This window comes from Narcine bancroftii, chromosome 7 (genome assembly GCF_036971445.1).
Source record: "Narcine bancroftii isolate sNarBan1 chromosome 7, sNarBan1.hap1, whole genome shotgun sequence".
In the NCBI taxonomy this organism is placed as follows: Eukaryota; Metazoa; Chordata; class Chondrichthyes; order Torpediniformes; family Narcinidae; genus Narcine; species Narcine bancroftii.
In genome coordinates this window covers 166,343,335-166,364,369 of record NC_091475.1, presented here as the reverse complement: position 1 = coordinate 166,364,369, position 21,035 = coordinate 166,343,335, and the positions used below count along the sequence as shown (strand labels likewise).

The 21,035-nt window shown below is 40.0% G+C and overlaps 1 protein-coding gene across 5 annotated transcripts in view; it reads right to left on the bottom strand.

The window, feature by feature from the left end:
- Window positions 1–21,035, bottom strand: part of LOC138739333 (LIM and senescent cell antigen-like-containing domain protein 1) — a 122,195-nt gene that overhangs the window by 75,354 nt on the left and 25,806 nt on the right. The window contains exon 1 of one of the 5 annotated variants that reach the window (XM_069891151.1): window positions 15,365–15,468. The exons of 1 other annotated variant lie outside the window; for it this stretch is intronic. Coding sequence is in view for 2 of the 4 variants with exons in the window: in XM_069891148.1 (XP_069747249.1) it covers window positions 5,833–5,939 (107 nt within the window). In the remaining 2 variants the exon portion in view is untranslated. Of the gene's footprint in view, window positions 1–3,363; window positions 3,388–5,832; window positions 6,603–8,069; window positions 8,146–15,364; window positions 15,469–21,035 lie in introns of those variants that run through there. 3 more of the 5 variants (XM_069891150.1, XM_069891148.1, XM_069891153.1) reach the window with 3 other exon arrangements.

Here is a 21,035-nt window from a genome sequence, read left to right as displayed (position 1 = left end):
ATCCATAGGAATTAAAAGGCAATCAACGTTTAGGGTCTGAGTCCTTCAAGTACAGTGAAACCTCTTTAGAACGCAATTCGTTAATCTGCAGAATCGCTTATAGGTCAGGTGTCCGTGGACCCCAAGCTGCTAAGGGGCGGGCTGATGACAATCAGCCAGCAACCCAACCCACCGCACCTGACAGACCCCTCCCTGGGACTTCGGGGCAGGGACTGTTGGCGCGGGACGCCCCTGCCCCAGCGTCCCGCGCCGGCCGCCCTGCACTCTGACATATATGCATCTGTTCTGCGACTCGGCTGTAATGCGATATGAAATCTTGGACCCCAACTACTGTGCTCTAAGGAGGTTTTACTGTATTTGGAAAAACAGGTGGATGCCTGAATTTAAAAAGGGGAGAAGCACCTGCTAACAGTTAAGAGGTGATAAGTGGATACAGGTGAGAGGGTAGGAGAGAAAGAAGCCAAGAGGTGAAAAGATGAGATGGCAGAGGGCCAAGAAGGGGAGCTCTCTGATAAGTTAAGGAAAGGAAGATGGTGGGGTGTTAGAGGAAAGGAGACAGAGGGATGGAGAAAGAGAGACCAGGGAGGAGGTTATCAGGAATTGAAGTAGTCAACATTGATGCCATCTGGTTGAAATCTGCCAAGATGAAATATAAAGGTGCTGTTCCTCGACTTGTGGATGGCCTTAATTGGACAGATTCCTTTCAGTTAACATTCTCTAATCCAGCCTACCTCTTGGTGAACCTCTTCTTCACCCTCTCCAAAGTCTCCACATCCTTCCAGTATTAATTGACACTATTTCTGGAATTGCTAGCATTTTCTGTTTTATTTTGAAAGTTTTTGATGATAAATTTAAGGAATCTCATCCTTTTTCCCTGACCACTTACCACATTTAAAGGAGTTAACCATCATCTCAATTCACAACTGTTTGCTCAGACTTCTAATCTTGGGCAAGACTAATAACATAGTTCTTCATTCTGTAGATTGACTACAGAACGATTGCAATGTACTACAACAGCAATGAAAGAATGTCATCAATCTGCATTTCAATTGAGTGGCAAAATTTTGAACTCTCAAGAGGAAGTGGTTTTAAGCCTATCTTCACAGCAGCCAATCCAAAACAGACCAAAAAATGTGAAAGTTAATTTAGCGTATATTTCACAATAACTCCACCTCATTCCACAGCAGCTTAGTCATTACAGAGAGAAAAAAAACCTAAAACCAATTACAGAGAACAACTTCTCCAGCCTTGGTGAGAACAAGACAGCTGCTAATAACCACCTATAAAAACGAAGAGCAATTCATGCTGGAAAATTCCACATTTTTACTGCAAGATTTAGTAACTAGAGCTGAAAGAATTTCTGAGGTGCATACGATGTACAACGTACACAACAGAAACACATATACAAGAACAAGCTACTTCTTGTTTTAAATCAAAATTTCATTTTTTTGTTCTTATTGGTACGGTAGATCATTTTGGTCCTCAATTATGGTACAATATTTTCATTTGTACAGGCACAGTTCAAAGAAAATCCTCAGAGATGGCATTCCATCCTTTATCTTGTATTCAAAACAATAGCATAAACTGAACCAGAGTTATTCATAACATGAACTAACAGGCTCAATGCTGAATATTTGGGTATATATATAAAAAAATTAGAAAAATGCTTTAAAAAGAGTGCCTTTAAAATACCAGACTTACTCTCCTCTAACCCAACACTGGAGCTCCAGCATTTTGCAGGCTCCTTCTTATTGAAGGTTCACAACATGGTTTTCAAATATTTATTTTTATTCAAAATGTTGTAAAAATTTACATTCTCTATTGCTGAATCGTACCAAACTCAGCAGAAATATACCAATGCAATTAACCAAACTTCTGTGCCATAGATGGTCCCATAATTTATTTTATGTCTTTAAATTTCAGAAAGATAAAGGACTGATAAAATATTTTAGTAGCTGAATAGGCAAATTACAATACTTAAAATTTGCTCTAAGATGAAAATTGAAATAAAGAGGGTAAACTGCAAATGCTGAAATTAGAAAGGAAAACAAAAATGCTGGAAGAAGTCAGTCAGACAAGCAGCATCCATGAAAAGAAGAACCAGTTAACATTTCAGGACAGAGACCCTTCCTATTTAACAGAAGTGAGAGTTGGATACGCAGCAATAACACATCTCAGGCCATGCGACACCAGCCCTTACAGACAGCCTCGACTGGTGTAGTGGACAGTGAGGAAGGGTTTCTGAATCATGATCAACTGGATAAGTGAGCTGAAGAAATAAGATGGGGTTTAATTCAGGTATGTATGAGATTATATATTTTGCAAGTCAAACCAAGGCAGGATATACTTCCAGTATTTTCTATTTTTAATTCAGTGATGATTATTTTAACATTGATCAAATGGGGGAGATTGTATGAGGATCTATACTTCCATTGGGAGCAAATCTATTCAGATTTATTAATTTTATGATTATGAAACAAAAGGTGGCCTTTTAATGTTTGCTCCAGTATATTTGCCAATTTCAAACCAAATTTAACTGGATATCTGGACCTTATTTTTCCCATGCTGATTCCCACACCCTATTCTACTGTATTTTGGAAATAAATTCCATTCAGGGCTCCTTAATGACGTTAAGAGTTAAAGAACACAGAAAGAGACCCTTTGGCCCAACTTGTCCAATTCATACCAAGTTGTCTCTCTCAGCTAGGCCCATTTGCCTCTTTTTGGCCCATATTCATCTCAACTGTTCCTATCCATGCACCTGCATAAATGTCCTTTAAATGCTGGTTTTTTTTTTTAAAACCAACTTTTACATCTTTCTCTGGTAGCTCACTTCCTATAAAAACTTGCCATTCTGATCTCAAATTTTTCCCTTGCGCCTTAAACCTATAGCTCTAGTTTTAGACTCCCCTATCCAGAGTAAGTGACCAAACTATTTACCTTCTCTATACTGCTCATAATTTTATACCCTTTGTAAAGATCATCCCTGAATCACCTAAGCTTCAGAAGAAAAAAAATACAAGCCTTTCTAGCTCTCCTTGTAGCTCACATCCCCGAGACTGAAAATATTTATTAGAATTTTTTTTTTAAATATATACCTTTTCCAGGTTAATGACATCTATCCTATCAAAGGACAAACCATAACTGCCCACAATACTCCCAATATGATCTCATTAGTCTTGAGCAGCTTTAACATAGACCTCACCTGGACTCAACATACTAATGCCATCATGAAGAAACCATGTCAGCGTCTCTACTTCCTCAAGTTTGTAGAGGATCAGTACGACTTTGGTAACTTTAGCAATCTTCTACAGATGTGTTGTGGAAAGTGTGCTGACCAGCTGCATCATGGGGGCACCATACCTGAGCAGAAAGCCTGGCAAAAGGTAGTGGACACTGTCCAGTACATCTTCATGGAATGGTGCCTCTGGAGAGCAGCAGCAATCATCAAGGATTCACACCATCCAGAACATTCTTTGTTCTTGCTGCTGCCATCAGGAAAGAGATATTGAAGCAACAAGCTTTGTATCACCAGGTTCAGGAACAGTTGCTACCCTTCCATCATCAGACTCTTTAACAACACTCATTTAAAGACACTTAACTTGAACATCATTTATTACTAAATATTTATTTTTTGTGTTGCACAGTTTACATTTCTTCCTTTTGTACATTTATCTTTTTCTGGGATACAGTTTACAGTTACCAATAAGTAGAAATTCTTCCTGGCTCACAGGGAAATCTCAGGGTTGTATGTGATGTCATGTATGTATTCTTGACAATACATTTTAACTTTGTACTCCATGTCCTGATAGATTGAGGAAAATCTGCCCAACACTTTTTGTCCCACCAGGTTGCTAATTTTAAGGAAGTACATTGGTATACCCAGGACTCACTTTCTACAACACTCTCCAGGGCCTTACCATTTACACCCCTTCCAATCTCTCCCTTTTCATTAATGCAAAAGTGAGTATTAATTCAAAATAAGAAATGCTGAAAGTACTCGGCAGATTAGGCAACATCTCCAGAAAGAGTAGTTTTCAGGTTGAACACCCTTTGTCTAAATTGAAAAGTTTCTTTCTTGAAGAATTCTTGAACGGAGCTCTTTTTGCAAGGAAGCTACTTGCCCTGACGTTTTCCTCATTTTCGGTTTTCATTTCAGATTTCCAACATTTACAGTTCTATTGATTTTCATAATTAACTGTTTTATTAAAATAAACGAAATCCAACTTTATGATGTTCTATTTCTACCTTAAATATTTTTGTACATAATAGCTGCATCATATTCCCTCATCTTTTTTGCTAATAAAATGAAATTCAAAAAAACAAATCTAATATTGAAACTTGTGAGATGAAACTTCATACAATTAAGGTGAACGTCAGTATAACCACTGTTGAAATATTTTACTTCTCAGATTTCAAATAAAATTCAAGATAGATCTTGAAGATAAATTTATCAACTTTCAAGTATGGGAATAATGGATTCAAAGTACTTGTCAAGGAATCTTTTTGATTTGTTATTACAGCGCAGAACAAAATAATAATCACTCTACTTCTATTTGTTTGGGCCAAGACAAAAAAAAAGACAAATGAAGTGGGAATGCAAATAACCCAATAAGCATTAATAAGAATCTGGAAAAAAAAGTTCCACTGCGTTAAACTCATCTTCAATATGTAGAATGTGCTTTTCATTTTCAAGAATCAGTTTTGTTCATCCTTTAGCACAAATATTAAACAAATACTTGGTGTTGTAAATATTTCCATGTTAATCTAGTGATCTATAGAATGGGCAAAGGTTGCAAAAAGATGACAAAAATGTTAAAAGATCAATTATTCTTTGAAAGGAATTGAAGTAAATCATTATCATAATGTGGTAGCCAAGAGACAAATGGGATTAGGTTCAATAAAAAAAAGTTAAGATTTCCTGAAACAAATTCATAGAGATACAATTATATAGCTTTGAAAAAAAAAATCACTAAACAAAATGGAAAAAAATGTCCTAGTGTTTGTGAACCCTCCACATAGGGCAAGTCTACTCATTTTTATTAGCTTCAGGCTTATGGATCACATGGTGACCTTTTACGTTTTGCACAGAAATGAAAATTGCACTCCACCATAGTTCCCTACAGGCACATTCCATTGTAAGAGTCCATCTTCTCCACAAGTTGAATCTATAGCTGTGACATCTGTAGAAGTATTACATTCAATACTTGTTAACAGAATTGATACATTGGAACTAAATTAAAAGGTTTGAAAATGCTTACATTGAGATGAAAGCACTCCTGCTGTCACACAGATGGCTCATCTCTCTCTTCCCCCTCTCACATACACATTCCTTTAAGAGAACAGAGGTAGAGAGAGCACTATTCTCTCCAAATACTTTTCAGTTCATTGAGGCTCATTTGCCCAGGGGCCCAACAAGAAATGATTATCGTAACTGAAAGACCAACTTCATTTTTGAAACAAATTTTTAGATGTCAATGTTACAGGAAATTATCAATTTCAGTAATACCTGTAAACAAAAATGCTGTGCAAAACGTTCTGTTCAAAATAATCCTTATGCAAATTTATTGACAGACTATTAAACACCACATCTGACATTGGTGACCAAAAGAACACCGATTTTAGGAATACCAATCAACTTCTCAAGGTTATGCAAGACGTATATACATTTGCATGTGCAATCAAATGCCTTTTGACATTATACATCTCACGCTTGAGGTAAGAACACCAATTCCAAAGTCGCTGTTTTGATGTGAAAATTGGAATACAGTTTTTTTTTAAAATATATAAACATAGCAGGTGTGGTTAATAATCAACTCGAAACATACACACCTTAACTTTCTCTTCTCTAAACCAGCAGTTCCAAAGCTGTCATGTCGCTCCAGCCTCCTTCGATACAGATCAGACTGAGAAAGTTCCTTCAACTGTAGCAAATTCATGATCAGGTCTGTGGGCCTGGGGTTTTGAACAGCTATGGCGAATTTCAGGATCTCTTTTTTAAAGAAGCCTGATTTAGTAGCCCAGCCCCACACTTGATGAGTTGGTATTTGTCACAATGCCTACACCTGCAATACTGCTGATTTACTTTACAAACGCAATCAGTTATTGCATTGGCTCACGGCTTTCATGTGAACACACCCTTCCAAAGAGAGCACTGGGAGATTTTTTTCCCCTTGAAACTTTCATATGCACAGTATTAATCTAACCAACGAGTGAACATGTGAGCAGTCTGTCGTTGCACACAAATCAACATTACAAATGATCCAATGATTTTCTCACTTTCTTTCACTTAACCTCATTTGTTTTAAAAAGTCTCCACCCTCACTACAAATCTCACCCCTCCTTCCATGAACAGATTACATGACTTGATCTGTAAATTGCTTCAGGAAAAAAAAACACCTTTACGCAAGACTATTTTGTAACTACGTTTTTGTGTCTATTTACAGCTCATAAAGCAAAACCAACTGAATTAATGCAAGGATTGACCACACAAGTCCAAACAGGCATAACTTCAGCTTTGCCCAACCATAGTTTTGAAAGGCATGACACACATCTTATTTAACTCCCAACTCACCGAGACGTTTTCAGTATTTAGCAAAATTTACTTATGAGTTTGGATATCTTAACATTCCTTAAGGCTGAATACAAAACTAAATGCGTATTTCTAATATCATTCTGATATTGTAACATAACGCTATTACAGCACCAGCGACCTGGGTTACCGTCCGACGTGGTCTGCAAAGTGTGTGTACATTCTCTATGTATCAATGTGGGTTTCCTCTGGGTTCTCTGATTTCCTCCCACATTGCAAATACGTATGGAGTTAATATGTTAAATGGTCACATTGGTTTATTTGGGCAGTGCGGGCTAGAAGAGCCTTGTTACCGCACTGCATCTCTAAATTTAAAAATAATGAGCGCGAAATCAAGCAAAATCTAATATGGAGTACAGGAAAGCATTGGACTGTATCTTATTGGCTGTAGCCCCTGGTTTTGAAGGGAACTTCTGGTGTCCAGGCATTCCAACAATAGCAAGCAGCAAATGCCACATTTCCAGAACTTAATGAGTGAAAGGAGGCTCGATCTCCATCAGGCCATCTGTCATTGGGAATTTGGCCAAACGTTTAGAAGAATAATCAAGCTTGGAGGCAGAAAAGGTAGCGTTGAAATTGCTTACTTACCTGAGTTGGAAGCAGTGCTGGTCACCACTAATGACTTATCTGAAGCGACACATGGTGGGAGTAAAAGTGCACATGTGCAGTTTAGTTCAGAAGGCTACATACATTGTGATCAATCTCGGATGCAGGAGGAGGAGATGGAGATCATCTGTGTGGCGTAGAACCATTGAAAAGGCAAGAGGGGTTTGGCGAGATGAAGATTTCAGTGTGTGTTAGAGAAGAATAAAAAAAAGAGTTAACTCCATTTTGTATAAAAAAAATGAAGTGTATTCTTTAAATTGTGTGTCTCCTAGGTAAATTACTGGAGCTATAAGTGGTGACCATATGGGTTCACAGCACCTTCTAGGTTAAAATGGAAAGACATGAGAATAAACCCCTTACAGAAGCAGTCAGAGAGGTCAAGCTAGACAGTGGTTCTCAATCTTTTTCTTTCCACTCACAATCACTTTAAGTAATCCCTATGCCATCGGTGATTAGTAAGGGATTACTTAAGGGGGTATATGTGAGTGGGAAGGGAAGGTTGAGAATCACTGCTCTAGACCCAATTGTTATTGAAATATTTTGCTTGAGACAAATTGTCATTGGCCCTTTTCCTTTGGAGTTATGAAACCGTGCACATAACGAGTCAATTAGGTATGATTAAAATATTGGTCTTCAAACTTTTTCTTTCCACCCACATACCACCTTAAGCAATCCCTTAGTAATCATAGAGCACCTATGGTATCAGGAATATTTAAAGTGGTATATGAGTAGAAAGAAAAAGGTTGAGAATCAATGAGTTAGAGGTTTCCTGCCCCCTTTTTATTAACAATACATGGCGTGGTTCATGATCCTCAAGGATCATGATTCTCAACCCACAGTGTGACAAGTCAGAAGATGAAATTCCGTTTACTTGTAGCTCATCTTCTAGAGCAGATTGCCTGTGAAGTGGAGGATATTTGAATTGATCCGGATAATAATCTCTCATATGACATCCATAAGGCTACTATTCTGTACCGTACTCAGCCATTCAAGAGGCTCATTTTGTCGAGTTGCTAGCTGGCGACAGCCAAGGTGATAGGCAACAGTCACAGATGCTGAGGAGATAGCACAGGTTAGCTAGGACAGACCCTATTGAAGGGGATCTATGGAGGCGGGGGTTTCGCGGAGGTTTGGCGGGGGTTTCGCGGAGGTTTGGCGGGGGTTTCGCGGAGGTTTGGCGGGGGTTTCGCGGAGGTTTGGCGGGGGTTTCGCGGAGGTTTGGCGGGGGTTTCGCGGAGGTTTGGCGGGGGTTTCGCGGAGGTTTGGCGGGGGTTTCGCGGAGGTTTGGCGGGGGTTTCGCGGAGGCGGGGGTTTCGCGGAGGCGGGGGTTTCGCGGAGGTTTCGCGGAGGCGGGGGTTTCGCGGAGGTTTCGCGGAGGCGGGGGTTTCGCGGAGGCGGGGGTTTCGCGGAGGTTTCGCGGAGGCGGAGGTTTCGCGGAGGCGGGGGTTTCGCGGAGGCGGGGGTTTCGCGGAGGTTTCGCGGAGGCGGGGGTTTCGCGGAGGTTTCGCGGAGGCGGGGGTTTCGCGGAGGCGGGGGTCTCGCGGAGGCGGGGGTCTCGCGGAGGCGGGGGTCTCGCGGAGGCGGGGGTCTCGCGGAGGCGGGGGTCTCGCGGAGGCGGGGGTCTCGCGGAGGCGGGGGTCTCGCGGAGGCGGGGGTCTCGCGGAGGCGGGGGTCTCGCGGAGGCGGGGGTCTCGCGGAGGCGGGGGTCTCGCGGAGGCGGGGGTCTCGCGGAGGCGGGGGTCTCGCGGAGGCGGGGGTCTCGCGGAGGCGGGGGTCTCGCGGAGGCGGGGGTCTCGCGGAGGCGGGGGTCTCGCGGAGGCGGGGGTCTCGCGGAGGCGGGGGTCTCGCGGAGGCGGGGGTTTCGCGGAGGCGGGGGTTCCCAACCTTTTTGTTCCTCTGAACCCCTTGGGCATTTTTATAGGTTCCCATGTACCCCTAAAAATTAAGGATAAAAAAAATGACATTATGCAATCTGACTGCAGATTACAACACCATGTATTGTACAGTAGTGGTTATTCTCTCAGACCCAATGTACCCCCTGAAAAGTGCAAATGTACCATTGGGGGTACATGTGACCCAGGTTGGGAACCCCTGCTCTAATGTTTACCTCGTTGAGTTCAAGGACACTTTGTGTGTCTTTCGCATATCCAAATTTTAAAAAAGTTGTTACACAAGGTGAAAATTTAACGAGGCTTTTACTTAAATGTGCTGCGGCATCTGGGGTGGAGTCATATATGACCCCCATTGAGAATGTTGAAACAAACCATAAAAAGTTTCTAATTAAACTTTGTTTAAATTTTTAAAAACTGTCTCATGCTGTCATTTCCAATCAAATTCAACAGGAACATCTGTGCCTCAAATTAAACATAACCATACTTCAAGTGGATTTCAATGGGAACTAGCAATCTTCATTTAAAAAGGCAAAATTATGCAGACTGATAAAAGAATGGAGAAATTACACTTGTCTAATAAATATATTCCTGCAATGAATAGACCTCCTGCTGGGATGTGCAAATGTGGCCAAAATGGCTCCCTAAATCCCCTGGTAACACTGCTAAAAAATTGAGATGATTTTCCAGAAAGCTAAAGACTTCCAGAGAACATTGGGTCCAGACAGCTGAAATATCTGTCAGCACACTATAACAAAATTCACGAAAATAAAGCACATTTAGTCCAAGAACTAAATCAATTTAAATTCAATATGTACACAGTTTGTGCCCTCACTTGAATATAAATGAATATGTAATCAACAAGATGTACAATAATTACTTTACAATCCAGCATTTTTAGTCGATGACATTTCTGGCTGAATCGGAAAAGGTTGTTCTTGATTCAAGTCACCTTCTATAAACTGGAGCATGGGACGTCTAAGCTGCCAGGCTGATAGTGCATTACAGCAATGCTACACTTCAAAACACAAACGTGCTAATAAAATGCTTTAGAATAAATGCACTGAATAAACACAGCTTTTAACTAAAAATCTGAATATAATCAAATTGTAATATACCTGATAAAGCAAACTATTTTGCTCCTGAGAAGAGGAAGAATGTAAAAGATTTGCAAAGTACATACCATGATGTACTTCAATCTGTTAAAACTTGTCCAATACTGTACAAACCTTCATGCCACACCCTTCTGTACAAGACAATGCTAAATACTCAGCAGAGGGAGAATACATTTTGTTTAAAATTATAGCTGTTTTACCAACAGGATATATTCAACTGAAACAATATTTGAACTTTCAAAACAATACATTTCAATTTTTAATTATCACATTTTACTGATATGGGACATTCTCTCCCTTCCTTTCAGTGTTGAAAGCAGTGACTCATGGATGATTAATAGACTCCTATAACATCTGACTTTTGGCAGATGTCAATTTTACAGCATGAATCTAGAGAGTTTCTCTCCAAATGTAGGTAGACTTTTTCCACTGAGGGTAGGTGAGATACAAACCAGAAGACATGGGTTAAGGGTGAATGTTTAGGGGGAACACGAGAGGAAACCTCTCCTCAGAGAGTGGTGGGAGTGTGAAACGAGCTGTCACCTGTAGTGGTGAATGTAGGCTCAATTTTAACATTTAAGAAGAATTTGGATATGTATGTGGATGGGAGGGGTATGGAGGGCTATGGACTGGGTGTGGGTCAGTGGGATGAGGCATAAAAATAGTTTGGTACTATTACGAGCTCCAGTTTTAGTAAAATGGGATCATCACTGTAAGAGATAGTAAAGACAGGAGGGACTGAATGGTCACAGTTAGCATTTCACAAAGTACAAGTCACAGCACAGCGATATTTCGATACATTGGAAGAACTGAGGGAAGGCTTATCACAGTCTGTTCCAGAATTCAATTAATTTGGAAAGACACTAATTTTGCAAGGGAGAATCATTCTGATGGCTGAAGATAAAACAGCTCTTGTGACCAGCCATTTCTGTGGAATTCAGAGCCAAGCATGGTCTGCGAATAACTGGGCCTTTTCAATGGATAGGCGTGCCAGGAGGGTCTTTTTGGAAAGCAAAGTGCTTCATTTTGATTGTGACTAACAGTGGAGGTCACTTGGAGAGGCTATTTCATTTTAAGTGTGACTAGCAGTGAAGTTACTTGGAGAGATTGGTGCTAGGGTCTTGGAAGCTTCGTGGAGGCCGCCCAGTTCGAGTCTTGCCTCCAAAAGGACCAGGAGTGTTATGACCACAGCTCGTGTGGATGGAAATTTCTTCAAAGGAAACGCAAGGAGAATTCACGAGTCTGTAGCAGCCACAACTCCAGCCTTCCCACCAGTTCAATATTAATTCTAGGCATCAAATTTCAAAGGCCTACACTTCAACACTGAATTTAAAAGACTGAACTTTGAAATAACTTTCTGGATTTTGCCGTGAACTGTAATGTTGTGGGTAACACACACACCCCCCCCAAAAATTGATAAATACTTGAAGGTCATATTCATTACTTTCCATAATCATTCAGTTCATTGTTAGGGTCTTCATGCCCATCAGCACAAAGCACTGTTCAGACTCTCTGCTGTGGTTTTCCTCCTTATCCACCCATTACTCCCCACCTCATGATTCTCCCCCTTCTCATTCCTCCCTCTCACTTCTCTATATGGTCATCTCCCCTTTCCACTCACTCCTGGTGTAGGGTCATGACCAAAAACATGACTCTATTCCTTTGCTTTGACAGAGGCAGCGCAGCTTGACTCACTTTTTTCCTCCAGCAGTTTGTTTTTATATAAAGATGCCATTTACTTGGATGAATTAAATTCTAAGATGTTCTTTCACACTCTGACACTCTTGCCTCACATTAGGGAAGTGGTAAACTGGGTTCTGTCAAAATAGTTAAAAGTTCAATCTGATCAACAGCCACTAAATGACAAACTATTGACAGTGTTTTCTGCTGCAACTTTTCTTCTTCCTTTTAACTGCAATCCTATACTTTGTAAATTGGATTCTATGAATGTTAGAGATCATCCAATAGTCTGCTCATAGAAGAGCCCTCTCACTGCATTAGGTATTTGTGATAAATAAACAAACTTCACAGTATAGTATTTCTATGTCATTAGTCATTACCTTCTGCATTTAATTGCAGCTTGAATAATTTGAAACAGAAACCTAGTAATTTAACCATTTGAAATTTTTTACTAATTATACTCCACTTTTACACACATATAGGCATCAAGTATTCAACAGAGATCCTTCTCAATCCAAATGGTCTGGTTTGAAATTAAACATTAAAAAAATGGCACTTTTATAAAGACTTGTCATTTACGATGCATCCCAACTGAATATACTGTTTTTGTAATATAGGACATAAGACAATTTGCATTGAGCAAATTTCAAAAAAAAAAAATAGCATTGACAAGTATCATCAGGGATAAGAGGTGACAATTCTCCTGTTCTTCTTCAAAGAGCATGATCTCTTGTGTCTACCAAAGACATAAGAGGTGACAATTCTCCTGTTCTTCTTCAAAGAGCATGATCTCTTGTGTCTACCAAAGACATGGTCAGGGTCTCGGTTTAACACTTCTTCTGAAAGGTGACATCTCAAACAACTCTGCACTCTCTGAATATTACTCCAAAGCTATTTGTTTTATGCTGAACTTCTGATGTGGAGGCCAAAGTTCCAGAGCTGATTATATCTACTACAACCTTTTGGAAAGAAACAAAGAAGCTGTTGACGATACGGATTTAGCCAGCAAGTCGAGGGACTTGACAAGAACTGCAGATCTTCAGAAATTCCTAAAAGATTGATACCACCCTCAGCACCCCCCCCTCCCCACCAAACACACGACTTAGTCTTCTGATTTGTGCAGTAAATTCTATGAGATGCTTTAATATTATTAGGAACGAGATGAAAAAGCACACTAATGATCTTATTAAAATGAAAGTAGAAGCACAACATTTTGATAATGTGGTCATTGTTAATGTCAAGGGATAATTTACAAGCATGTTAAAAATCTTATTCATAACTTCATCTTAAATCTCATTGGCTGCTTGAGATGCCCCAATGTTAACACCATTATAAACTTTCAATCCCAGATCAGTGTTTAAAAATGGGGAAAAAAAACAATCCAACTACAGCAAGTCTTTAAAATTCCCCAAGGCAAGTTCTTTCCTGAGACAAAGACAAACAAGAATTACTATGAATAAACAATACTCCAATGAACAATTTCTAACAAGAAGCATTTCAGATATACTCAGAGAATAAAGAAAAAGTCAATGTAAAATGAACATTTCGCATTTAAAAATGTAAAATTATGAAAATATATTCTGGAAAATGACAACCTTTTAAAGAAAGAAATTTGGAAAAAAAAATGAACTTAAATACTTAGGGACTAATAACACTCAAAATTGAAATGGAAATACATATTGACACACAAAGGACATCAGTGAGAACAATTCCATGGTGAAAGGTACACAAAACCATTTGCTTGTGCTTTAGAATGAGGAACGTACGTGTCATTTATATAACCTTGTACAAAGGCAGGCAAGATCCGTTCAAGGCCATCCATGTTTTTTTTATAATCCTAGGCTGATTTATTAGCATGGCTAAGTACTTTGCCTCAATGTACTAAGGGAATACCCAAGATTCTGAGGGGAAAGATTTGATAAAAGTGTATTTTGTCTGAATTGTTCAATTATAGATAGGCTCCAGAATACTTTGGAAACTATCCTGCATTTTGTATTTGATTTAATTGTTTAAATCAAATTTTTTCATTAAGCAGTTGCTAATTACTAACAAAATCTAAAAATCTTGTTCAACTCTAATACTTATCCAACTTCATTTTGTTCTCCCCATTAGACATCACTTCCTATCTTGCACCCATAAAAGTCCATATTTTGATTTGCCACACCTCTGCAAAAGCAGTTATGATGTGGTCTTATTCATCCTAGAACTAATAGAATCCTAGACACACATTATGTTACATTCCTACACTCCAGAATTCCTTCAATGTTCAAAATTAAATAGGCAAATAGTACTATTTGTGATGCATCTAAACACAGTTTAGCTCAGGTTTTATTTTTGTGTGAAGATATTCAAATATGACACTTTGCTGCCTTTCATGTAATATAATTATTTCCTTCTGGTTGATCTTGGCAAAGGATGACATGCATTCCAATTCTTTATTGTCATCGGTGGACTGTGCTAATTTTGCCAAAAATTAGTTCTGGATTTAAATTTCTTTTACGACGTTGGGAATATTCCAAACTAAACTGTCAAACTGTGCACACAAGTACTGCTTTTCTGTTTCCTTTATGTGTCATCACTTAACTTGACGATGTTTGGCAGTAAGTAGAGATGTAATCTCAGTGGTTTTTGTCGAAAATGGTTCAAACACTGGGGGACAGGAAGAAATAAAACAAAAAAATGGGCTTTGACAGAGGTTGCTTGATTAGAAAATGTAGCAGAGAAATGGGCACTGATATTAGGAAGAATGTCGAGAAATGAGTACTGATATTTGGCATATAGTGGAGTGTAGGGTCTTGTGTTTTAAATGCAGTGAAGATTAATTAACCCATTTAAGAAAACTTATTGAAACAAACAGTATTAATAAAACAATTCTAAATTACAAAAAATATTGGCAAATCAGACTTCATCTGGTCTGTAAAAAGGTGGTGTAAACTGCTCTTATTTCCAAGTAATTTGAACTTTTATATTTCTCTATACCAAACAGAAATATTTCATGAAGTTCTACCAAATCACCAACATTTTAGATGTAATATCAATTTTTTTAATAAGTTAACTCTCCAAAGACATTAATTTACAAAAAAAACATTTCTCCTTAAAGCATCATGCTCTCCCAATTATAACATTTAACTTCCCGATTTAAGAAATAAGTAGAAATCAAAATATATTCAGCTCAATGGAATTAACTGGGAAAGACATTTTAAATATTCAAATACTGCTCACATTCCTTCTTTAAACACTCTCCCAGGACCAGTTACAAATCTCACAGAAAGATCACATTACTGAAAAAGACACTTACTCCTCTCCCAAACCACTTGCTTCCCATGAACAAACGATTCCAGAAAATTACTCTCTTAAATTTTCCATCAACCCTGCACAATAGGACCTTGACCCCGGTTCCTTTTGCAGATTAAACCTATAATTATTCAGAAAGGAATTCCCATCTCTCAAGAATATCAACATAGGAATCCCAAAACACTTACATTCTGAAAGAACAGTTACAAGTTTCATCCGAGGAGTTCTTCACAAGATGACCCCTTACATTGAGTCTTAAAGTATAACATACCACTAATTTGCAAAAGTACCCATATTACAAAACGAGACATCAAACCACTTCCTTTTTTACTGAACACAGCATCTGGTGACATTGTAACCTAATATGGGAAATATCAGCTGTTATCTACTTTTGACTTGGGTGATGGGAGGCAAATGGGGAGGAACAAGTAACATTTCAGCTGCCAAAAATACATTAGAATGACATTTAATATTTTACTGACAATTCATTTTCTAACTATAAATATACTTATCCACAGCAACATCTTTTTCCTGTTTTGTATTTGACCCAATTCAAATGCCTTATATTTGCAAGAATGATAACAAAGCATTTTGAAAGAAATACTGAGTAAACAAGTGGTAAGGATTCAGCAGGTCAGGCAGCATCCACGGAGAGAAAAGGACAGTCAATGTTTCTGGTCAGTACCCTTTCTGTGTCACTATTTTTGGTGGGACTCTGAATGGAGGAATATTAATAAATAGAAAGCATTGTTGTGACCCACGCCTGGACACGCGGACAGGCCCACAAAATAGCCGACGAACACAGTGACCTCAAGAATCTGGGGGCACTGGCTGTCATCTCAGGTAACATCTCACATGGCGGGAAGACAGCGAGCTGTGGCAGAAATGCTGGTGAATCCCAGGCCGGTGCTCCGATGACACAGTGCTTTAATGTCAGCACCTGGGGCCCACATAAACACAACGGTCAGTACAATAAACTTCAAGACTTTGGTGTGTGTGTTGTTCTTCTCCACGGCTGCGTGCATGAACGCTACATTGGTGACCCCGACAGGTCCAACCAGCAGGTGGATCCAAAGATGACAGACCAAGCGGAGCCAGCAACCATCCACGTGATCTCACTCAGGCTCCCATCCTTTTGGGTGTCACAGCCACATTTGTGGTTTGAGCAGGCCGAGGGTCAATTCCAGCTTCAACACATCACCGCCAACAATACCCGCTACATCTACATCGCAAGCACACACGACCAAGGGACAGAGCTGCAAGGGTCGTAGATTTCCTAAGGCAGCTTCCGGAGCAAGGCAAATATGCGGCCCTCAAAGAGCTGTTAACCCCCACTTTGGACTCTCCCAGCGTGAGTGCACCACCCAATTGCTGCACATGGACGGATTGGGGGACAGGGCCCTGTCCGCCTAATGAGTGAGATGATCACTTTAACCAAAGGTCACAAGCTTTGCCTGCTCTTCGAGCAGATCTCTCTGGAGCAAATACCCAAGGATGTCAGACTCAACAGCAGTGGGGGGGGGTGGGGGGGGGGGAAGGGAAGTGGTGATCTCCCCTCTACTCATGTCCTGCGCTAGTCCATTGCTCCCCCAGAGCCTCCAACTCCCCTAAGCTGTTGCTGAACATAGGCACCATCAATTTGAGCCCAACCCCAGTCACTGTCAGCTCCTTTAACAGGCCATTTAAAGCCTGTACAGAGCTATTGGCAGTAGGACTGGGCGGTGGACCCTACAGGGGAGCGGTCCCTGGGTCCTCACCAGCAGTGGAGCTGCCGTTATAACAGCTGCATTAGCACAGCATAGGATGCAATCATCTCCTGGACAACCACTATCCACCATAGTTACAACAGAACCAATGCAACATCTCACATTCTGATGTTATGAAATGGATTACTGAACTCAACATTCATGTCAAGATGCTTTGTGAGCTGTTATTCAAATTTCATTCAAATAAATAGTTTAATGTGTATTGCATTTGGTGGATAACAAGATATCCTTAATTTAAATTGTACATTAGTATTAGCAAGTAAACTGAATTTCAGGTCAAAAATCCTTCATTGACTAAATTTTCTGCAACTAAAAACTAGGGAATGATTTAGAATAAATCAAGGAATCCTAATCTTCCTCAGTTCTAGAACCTTTAAACTGAGTATTTCTACTCACCTTGTATTGTCAGTCTGTTAAAAGTCACTTTGGTTTCAACTAGATGCAATTCCACTTGAAACCACTGGGAGGGGAGAAGCTCCATGTGTAACTGGATTTGTTTATTTTAAAACATGACTGATGTGGCCCTTCAAATAAATGTAAAATTCAGCAAACAGGGACATTAAAGCAAATCAACAGCCTTGTCACTGATGCCCAGATCTGGAGTACAAATGAAAATATATTCTCCCTTTCCCACTTTGTGCATATTCAAAACAAAATTACAAATATTTGTAAAAATTAAAATTAAATTAATTTACACCAAATAAGAAAAATAAATACATTCATTTTCACTTATGGAGAAGAAATTTTAAAAGGTATTTTGGGCAGTAGTTAGATCTGGGGAACAGACAATTCAACAACTACATAAATGATGCTTTTAAATCTGTTTCACAGAAGATTATTTAATGCAATTTTAACTCTTTGTAAGATTAAATTAGGCACTGGGTCATATTAACACACATCAAACCACAAGCTTGGCCAACAAAACATAAATTTAAGGAGACTAAAATAAGACAGCATTGAGAAGTTTGAAGATGGAGGGAGGGAATCAGACCTTGGCCTTTGCTACTATAATGGAACAATGAAAACCAATGCTTTGCAAAAACTGGTCACATGTAAGAAGCAGAAAATGCAGATTTCTGATTACAGAAAGATATTGGAAACACTCAGGCTAAGGAGCATTTGTGGAGAGAGTTAATGTTTTAGATCAGTAGTTTTCAAACTGCCCCAAACTCACATTCCACTTTTAAGTATTCCTATGCCATAAGTGCTCTGTGATTAGTAAGGGATTGTTTAAGGTGGTATGTGAGTGGGATGGGAAGGTTGAGAATCACTGCTCTGGACCCAATTGTTACTAAAATATTTTGCTTGAGAAAATTTGTCATTGGCCCATTTCCTTTGGAGTTATGACACAGTGCGGTGAGGTGACAAAAGGCAAAGGAGGAAAAACCCAACACCCAACCCCAACCAACCAATTTTCCCCTGCAGCCGCTGCAACCGTGTCTGCCTGTCCCGCATCGGACTTGTCAGCCACAAACGAGCCTGCAGCTGACGTGGACTTTTTACCCCCTTCATAAATCTTCGTCCGCGAAGCCAAGCCAAAGAAGAAAAGAAAGAATGACACAGTGCACATAACGAGTCAATTAGGTATGATTAAAACAGTGGTTTCCCAAAAAATGTTCTTTCCACTCACATACCACCTTAACCAATCCCTTACTAATCACAGAGTATTTATAGCTTAGGGATTGCTTAAGGTAGAATGTGAGTTGGGGAGGGGGGGGGGGTAGTTTTAAAACCATCGTTTTAGATAAATGGCCTTGGAAAAGATTCTAAGATTTTGAGGAGATCCAAAGTCATCAATGAGAGCATCAGCAGATGAGCAGACAGAAACAGAGACAAAGCTGAGGACTGTTGGAATATAGGGGTTAATTAATCATAGAAAATATGTAGAATATATGCTTATGTACTATTCAGTTTGTATACATGAATCCAGTACTATGTAACAATTTAATATTTACCTCATGGTGAAGGGAAAGAGTAATGTAAGTAAGGGGCAGCCACAGTATGTAGCAAAGTTGGCTGATTACAGTAGGTTTAGAATTGCCTGCTCCCCAAATACAAAAGAGAGAATATGTATGAAACAATTTAGTAGGAATGTTAAGGCAAAAGGAGGTGATGATGAGCACAGGAGTCAATGGCCAGACAAGAACAAAGAGAATCCTGACAGAGACTGTCAGAAACAAAGAGAATGGAAACTAACTCAGTAAGAAAGCTAAGGCAGAAGGAGGTGTTGAGTAGAACAGAAGAATATGGCCAGATGAGAACAAAGAAATAATTAGAAATATCTGGGGTATGAATTGATTTCTGATCAAAACAACAGGATATTCTGGCCTTGAGGATTAAGATGGGAGCTCTGCACCTCAGATAGCTGCAGAGCAGGAAATTACTTGTGATAAATCTTGTGCAAGAAATCTAGCAAAGAAAGCCAACTTTTGTTCTGTATGATAATGAAATCTAGCAAAGGAAGCCAACTTTTGTTCTGTATGATAAGGTTGAGCTAGACAACGAGATAGACAACAGACTCGCCAAGGCAAATAGCGCTTTTGGAAGACTACACAAAAGAGTCTGGAAAAACAACCAACTGAAAAACCCCACAAAGATAAGCGTATACAGAGCCGTTGTCATACCCACACTCCTGTTCGGCTCCGAATCATGGGTCCTCTACCGGCATCACCTACGGCTCTTAGAACACTTCCACCAGCGTTGTCTCTGCTCCATCCTCAACATTCATTGGAGCGACTTCATCCCTAACATCGAAGTACTCGAGACGGCAGAGGCCGACAGCATCGAATCCACGCTGCTGAAGATCCAACTGCGCTGGGCAGGTCACGTCTCCAGAATGGAGGTCCATCGCCTTCCCAAGATCGTGTTATATGGCAAGCTCTCCACTGGCCACCGTGACAGAGGTGCACCAAAGAAAAGGTACAAGGACTGCCTAAAGAAATCTCTTGGTGCCTGCCACATTGACCACCGCCAGTGGGATGAAATCGCCTCAAACCGTGCATCTTGGCGCCTCACAGTTTGGCGGGCAGCAACCTCCTTTGAAGAAGACCGCAGAGCCCACCTCACTGACAAAAGGCAAAGGAGGAAAAACCCAACACCCAACCCCAACCAACCAATTTTCCCCTGCAACCGTGTCTGCCTGTCCCGCATCGGACTTGTCAGCCACAAACGAGCCTGCAGCTGATGTGGACATTTACCCCCTCCATAAATCTTCGTCCACGAAGCCAAGCCAAAGATATATTGTAGAGACTGGACAGTAGAGGTCAGTCTTGGGGAATAGCTCACTGAGCAGGTGACCAATGAACTAACGACTGAACCAGAGCTCTGTTAAGCTTTATTCTTGTGCTGTGTAATAAACTGATTGTTGAACCGAATACCTTCTCCTATCACTTCATTCAACGAGCACGCTGGACTCAGACGACACATAGACTAAATTGAGGGTAGGGTAAAGCCAGAGTCCGACAGGACCCCTTCAGATGAAATATTACTATTTCTACAGTCTATCTAAAAGTGGATGTCAGTGGAAAAAAAGAGAAGAGCAGTGCTGTGCAGGGGGAAATGATAAATTTTCAAATGAAAATATCAGTTTGGGAGAAACATCAAACTCAATTTAGAAACTAGTTATCCTATGTGGCACTTTACAAAAAGTAAATCAAGATGCTTTTAAGGTGACAAAGTTCAGGCCATGATTATTTCAAGGCTACAGTATCATGTTATCATATATAATCAGTGTGATTAAATCAACCCATGGGCTGAAATTTTGAGAAGAAATGCAAGATATATTCAACTGACAGAATCCAAACAAGATAGTGGTGGATTGGCAAGATTTGTAACAACAACCCCCCTCCCCCCACAGCCAGTGTATGGGCTCTATGAGAGAATGTGCGAGACATGGCTGCGGAGTTTGTGTCCGAAGGATACAGATACTGATTCCCTTGATGGGTGCAACAATACCAAGAGCTACAAGGAACTGTGAAGGCTGCAAAAGAACAGAAATGAGAGGAGGAGAGAAATGCAAGAAAAATAGAGTTCATTTCTGGAGCTGGAGCCATATTTTGCACACAAACACACAAGGAATTCATCTGACATGAGA